The 6,063-nt window shown below is 36.5% G+C and overlaps 1 protein-coding gene, 1 long non-coding RNA gene and 1 other non-coding gene across 3 annotated transcripts in view; all 3 read left to right on the forward strand.

Moving 5' to 3' along the window:
• The window catches only part of LOC107468058 (uncharacterized), a 2,664-nt gene extending 953 nt beyond the window's left edge, over positions 1–1,711 (forward strand). The window contains exons 4-5 of the transcript XR_002369123.2: positions 8–313; positions 971–1,711. This is a non-coding gene — a transcript (uncharacterized LOC107468058). The remainder of the gene's footprint in view (positions 1–7; positions 314–970) is intronic.
• A 698-nt stretch (positions 1,712–2,409) lies between these two features.
• On the forward strand, positions 2,410–3,287 carry LOC107468104 (uncharacterized). The gene is made up of 3 exons (XR_008003989.1): positions 2,410–2,574; positions 2,803–2,949; positions 3,034–3,287. It is a non-coding gene; the product is annotated as an uncharacterized LOC107468104 (long non-coding RNA).
• A 147-nt stretch (positions 3,288–3,434) lies between these two features.
• LOC127739581 (pentatricopeptide repeat-containing protein At4g21065-like) lies at positions 3,435–5,454 on the forward strand. The gene has a single exon (XM_052255302.1). It carries the CDS (start codon positions 3,593–3,595, stop codon positions 5,450–5,452), a length of 1,860 nt encoding a protein of 619 aa, XP_052111262.1. The 5' UTR covers positions 3,435–3,592; the 3' UTR covers positions 5,453–5,454.
• The last annotated feature ends 609 nt before the right edge of the window (positions 5,455–6,063 follow it).

A 6,063-nucleotide genomic window follows, 5' to 3' on the forward strand; every position in this document is an offset into this window, starting at 1 on the left:
TGAACATCTCCTTTTAGCTTTGGAGGAGAGTGATCCAACATCTCTTCTACGCTATCTTGCGTATCTTGATCTCTGTATGGTTTGCGAGAAAAATGTTGACACTTGGAGGCGTGCAGCATTTTTTGAAGAAACTGGTGAGACTTACAAAAGAGTAATCGCTGTGTGCTTGAAGCCACTGGAGCAACTTGCCACAATATTAAGTGAAGGCATGGGAAATTCTGTTGACAAACCTGCACAGCTATCGAATCAGCTATCATCTCCAACTGATTCACTACTTGATTCAAAGTGCTTAGAACAATTGCAGCTTCTCCAGGTATGGGCATATCTAACTATATTTATATTTTTTACTAGAAAGATTTGCTAGTTCATTTAATTTTGTTCTTTGTTTAACTAGAAAGTTTTGGCAGCTCTTGTGATTACACTGAATTTTTAAACTTAAGTAACAAAAACCTTAAAAGGCTTATTATAAACTTCATAAATTGGTATGTTACCCAAAAAGTCAGGAATCTTGGATTGTATATGCCTGCCGCATTCACAATGTTACAGTGTTTTTTGGCCCTCTTTACTTTATCTTAAGTTTTTATCTAGTATGGTTGAAAGTTGAAACTTATTTAGAAGTTGTGGAGCCAACATACACAATTTTGGAAAGAGGTGTATAGAGACATGTGCCACTTTAGAATTACATAGAAATAGGATTTGTGACCTGACTCCACGAAGTCTGATCACTACTAGCTACCTACCTTCCATTCTGCGAAAATTGATAAGGAAATTGCAAGTGGTTAAAGGTGGATAGCACGAGTGCACGACCATTTCATGTTTCTGTTTTGGGTGTGTAAATGTGCACAAATGACCAGTGTCATCAGTTGCCATTTAGTAATCACTAATCATGACCGCTAGTAACAAAGTTCACTTAACTCAGCATTGTGAATTTGCACGCGACATATTAAGACCTTGTGTTACTTATATGCAGCTTTACACGTGGTGTTCAAGATCTGTTGCCTCACTGACTGCCTGTTCACGCAAAGAAGATAAGTTTGGGGTTGCTCAGCTCTCTGGGAGTAATGCTGCCGTAATTTCAACGTTGATATCATGTCTTCTAGCTGTTGAAAATTTCATGGGAAAGAAAACAAACCTGCAGTCCCCGCACCAGCTATTGGGACCTGCCGGTATCAGATGGGCAACAATGAACGGTGGAAGGGTGGATGTTTCATCTGGTAAAAGAAGAAGTGGCCCAGTAAACTCAAAAGCTTATGTTATTGCTGATGTTCTAAGGACTTCAATATACCAAATAGTATCAGCATTCCATGATGAGATGTTAGCTGGTGCTAAAGCAAGCCTTCTTGAGAAGGACTGGATCACCAATGGGAAACCAGCTTTTGGTACCCGTGAGATGCTTATACAAAAGTTACGTCTTTTCCTTGATTATAGAGCAACATAACTTGATTGTAGTATTGGGGTTTGGATGCCACTTTGTTGGGTTGATCAAATATACTCATAGGTTGTTGTTAAGTGGAGATGAAATAGGATGAAGAGGATTCAATTTTGCTGTAAAATATTTCAGAGAGGATATTAATCTGTAACGATTTTTTTAAATATGCTTGATTTTGCAGGTAAAAGCACATAAAAGCACGAGTTTATGCGTTTTTATTTTTCCAAGTTCTTTTAGGCTTTGCTAACGAGGAGGCCCTTCCTAGTTGCTACTCTGTGGCCCTGTCTTGGACTTTGGTACATTGCCTCCAAAAATGGATAAAGTCCTAAAATAGAAAAAAAAAAGGATGCTGTTGACAAATAGATCGTGATCACTTGCGTCATAGATTAGTATTGTGTCGTATCATTTTTAATCGTACTTATGGAGAGATTTTAGTTTAACTAGTAGGGTTCAAATAGCAACTTGAGTTTCCTTCATGTTTTTGTGGATTATCTCAATGGTAGCTTATCATATCATTTTTCAGCAGACATGTCAAACACAATTTCCGTCTGAACCCTAATTTAGCAGCCATCCATATTCCAACAAAGCACCTCTCTCAACAGATTATTATAGCTGACACACCGCTTTGTCGTTACTACTAAAAATGGTAGAAGTGTCACTAATTGATTCTTGTCTAGTAATATACTCTTCAAACATAAATTCATTTGCTAAAAACTTAAAATAGAAGGAAGGCATTTCTTAGGACCTAAGAATATTTCTCTTTGGTCAAGAAGTAAATCACTTTCATTCGTTATAACAACTTGACTGCAAGTTGTTAGATGCTATTAACAAATCTTAACATTACATGTCCCCATCACGGAAACTAATAATTAATCAACACATGAACCAACTACAACTACTACTACAAAAACAAAAACTAAATTCACAAATAGGGTTCTCATACTCCAATGTGTCTATTTTAACCACTAAGCAAACAATTACCATAGGTTGCATTATAGTTCTTATTCTTCCCAGTTTGAGTGTTTTCATTTCATTTCCTCATAGTTTGATGGCTGCTCCAATTTCAGCCTCACTCTATCTTAGCTGTCACTGCACACAAGCTCATCAACAATATTACCCTCCAACTCGACCACCTCGCACGACAGGTACATACCTATGCAACCTTTCATAATTTGGGGGACACAGGGAAGTTGAATTATGCTCACAAATTATGTAGGTTAAGACGTTTAATGGTCTTCATTGTATGTCTATTTTGATTTGATTAGGCCATGTTAAAATTTATAGAGAGCACAACCCCCTATAATAAGTCCCTCTCATTAATGCATAATGAACACACATATAACTCAATTTGTTTCTGTTTCCCTGATCTATAGGTGTCTGCAATTGACAAGTCCATTTCGAATGGGGACACAGTACCTGAAATTCAGATTTCGACACTAATTGAGATGCTTATGGGACAAGCAATCAAGTTAAAAAGCATTTCTACAGAAGGAGATGTTTCTGCACAAAAAAGTGTTCAGGTATTTAATTCCATTCTTTATTATCACACAAGTTCAAGAGGAATGATGATTTATATGCTAAATTTGATGGTTACATATTTTCAGGAAAAGAAAGTGCAGAAATGTGTTGAAACATTACATTGGATGCACTTAAGATATCTAATGCAAGAATAAAGCATGTTGTTGTTACAACCAACTGGGAGACCTTTGATCATCCTCCTTCGTCGACTAAGTCTCAGTGGGAAATATTTGATTGACTCTGCTTCTTTTTATGTTATTTTTATTCCAACTCTTCTTTTTATTTTATTTTTATTGAAAGTGTAATCCAGTGCCTTATATTTCTTATTCAACTTATGATCATTAGTGTGAAAATATATCACTTGCTCAATGCCTTAATAACTCGAATTATATAATCTTATGCCATTTTGCTTCAAGTTTGAAAATTTCATTTTCATATATATATTGAGTATTTGTTAACAGAATCCAAACCCTACTATTATTATGCGTTTATGCTATATAAGACTACGTTTGTATTTTGTATTCTCTTAAAAGAGGAGGCAGCACTATATTCACGTTACACATTGCACAATATAGATTCGATCTAAGCGTACATTAACATTAACATATCAAATCCTTAGCATGTTGTGGTATTGTACCATGTAACATGAGACTATACTCAAAGCTCTCCTCATTGGTGCACACATCTCAGCCGTTGGACCCCAAAATCCACCTATGTTCCTCAACCTTCTTATCATCATCATCAACAACTGCCACACAGAACCCAGTACCCCATATTGTCACAAAATGCATTGCTCTATTGCAGTTTTGGGCATCTTCCATATCCAAACTAAGGCAAATCCATGCATTTTCCATTAGGCATGGTGTCCCACTCAACAACCCTGACATGGGCAAGCATCTCATTTTTACTATTGTATCTTTCTCTGCACCCATGTCTTATGCCTACCATGTGTTTGCTGTATTGCATGACCCAAATGTGTTCACTTGGAACACCATGATAAGGGGTTATGCTGAAAGCGATGACCCAAGTCCTGCACTTCATTTCTACCGTAAAATGTCGGCGTCTTGTGTTGACCCTGACACTCACACTTACCCTTTTCTTCTAAAGGCTGTTGCCAAGTCTTTGAATGTTAGAGAAGGGGAAGCTATACATTCAGTTACAGTGAGAAAAGGGTTTGAGTCTTTGGTGTTTGTTCAGAACGGTTTGCTTCACATGTACGCTGTTTGTGGCGACACAGAAAGCGCACACAAGGTGTTTGAGTCAATGGTGGAAAGAGATCTTGTGGCTTGGAATTCTGTGATTAATGGGTTTGCTCTTAATGGCAGGCCTAGTGAGGCCTTGACACTATTCAGGGAGATGAACATGGAGGGACTGGAGCCGGATGGGTTCACTGTGGTTAGCCTTTTATCTGCTTGTGCTGAACTTGGAGCTTTAGAATTAGGATGTAGGGTTCATGTGTTCTTGTTAAAGGTAGGATTGACAGAGAACATGCATGTGAACAATTCACTGCTGGACTTTTATGCCAAGTGTGGGAGCATCAGGGAGGCGAAACAAGTTTTTGGCGAGATGAGAGAAAGGAATGTGGTTTCTTTTACTTCTTTGATTGTTGGCTTGGCAGTGAATGGCTTTGGGGAGGAAGCACTTGAGTTTTTCAAAGAGATGGAAGAACAAAGAGTTAAGCCTAGTGAGATTACTTTTGTTGGTGTCTTGTATGCTTGCAGCCACTGTGGAATGTTGAATGAAGGGTTTAATTACTTTAGAAGGATGAAAGATGAATATGGAATCATGCCAAGGATAGAACACTATGGCTGCATGGTGGACCTGCTGAGTAGGGCAGGTTTAGTGAAACAAGCATATGAATATATTCAGAACATGCCAATGCAGCCAAATTCTGTTATTTGGAGGACCTTATTGGGAGCATGCACAATCCATGGTCATTTAGCCCTAGGGGAGATAGCTAGATCACACCTTTTGAAGTTAGAGCCTAAACACAGCGGCGACTATGTGCTTCTCTCGAATATTTATGCGGCCGAACGCCGTTGGTCGGATGTACAAACAGTAAGAAGATCAATGCTAGAGGATGGTGTTAGGAAAACACCTGGCTATAGCATGGTGGAGTTGGGAAATCGGGTTTATGAGTTTACTATGGGCGATAGGTCTCATCCTCGGAGTAAGGATGTATATGCACTGTTAGAGAAAATCACAGAGTTGCTAAAGTTAGAAGGTTATGTTCCTCACACTGCAAATGTACTTGCAGACATAGAGGAAGAGGAGAAGGAGCAAGCTTTGTCTTATCACAGTGAAAAGGTGGCAATCGCTTTTATGATCCTAAATACACCACCAGGGACCCCAATTAGGGTCATAAAGAACTTGAGGGTTTGTGCAGATTGTCATATGGCTATAAAACTCATATCAAAGGTTTATGATAGAGAGATTGTTATCAGGGATCGTAGTAGATTCCACCATTTTAGAGATGGTTCATGTTCATGTAAAGATTACTGGTAATATGGGATGTAATGGAAGTTAAATATTATTTGATAATTTTAGGTAAGATAACTTAAAGAATGGAATCAAACCATAACTTTGTGAACTCTTTAGCCATTAAACTACAATATTTTTTTTGTATTTTTTGTGTTATATAAAAAATTACTGGTAAAAATACGATTTGATAGACATGAAAATATCCAACAATATACTGTTTTTTTTTTTAAAGTATATGTAGACAATAAAAATACTAAACAATGTGAATATAATGAATATATCGGATGTTTAATTTATTTGGTGTGCGGATGATTATCCTAATATCAATTATCAAAATTTAGGTGGGTAATTTAGGAGTGTAGTGTGTTTTTACTTTATTGGACCAATTTTAAAATCTATTGTTCACAAAAATCATTGTTTATCTAATAAAGTCTTTTTTTTTATATAAAATCAATAATATTGAGAATTTTTACTTTTGAGTTTGCAGATTTTTATTTTTTTATGAAAACCTTTGTTACTTATTTCTTTTTATAAAAAATGATTATTTAAAAAATTCAACGAGCATAATTTAATTTAATATTTCTTAAAATTTTACGTAATTAAGGAAATACAAATAATAATAAGTTAAGAAAAGA

The sequence above is a fragment of the Arachis duranensis genome, chromosome 10 (genome assembly GCF_000817695.3).
Source record: "Arachis duranensis cultivar V14167 chromosome 10, aradu.V14167.gnm2.J7QH, whole genome shotgun sequence".
NCBI lineage: Eukaryota > Viridiplantae > Streptophyta > Magnoliopsida > Fabales > Fabaceae > Arachis > Arachis duranensis.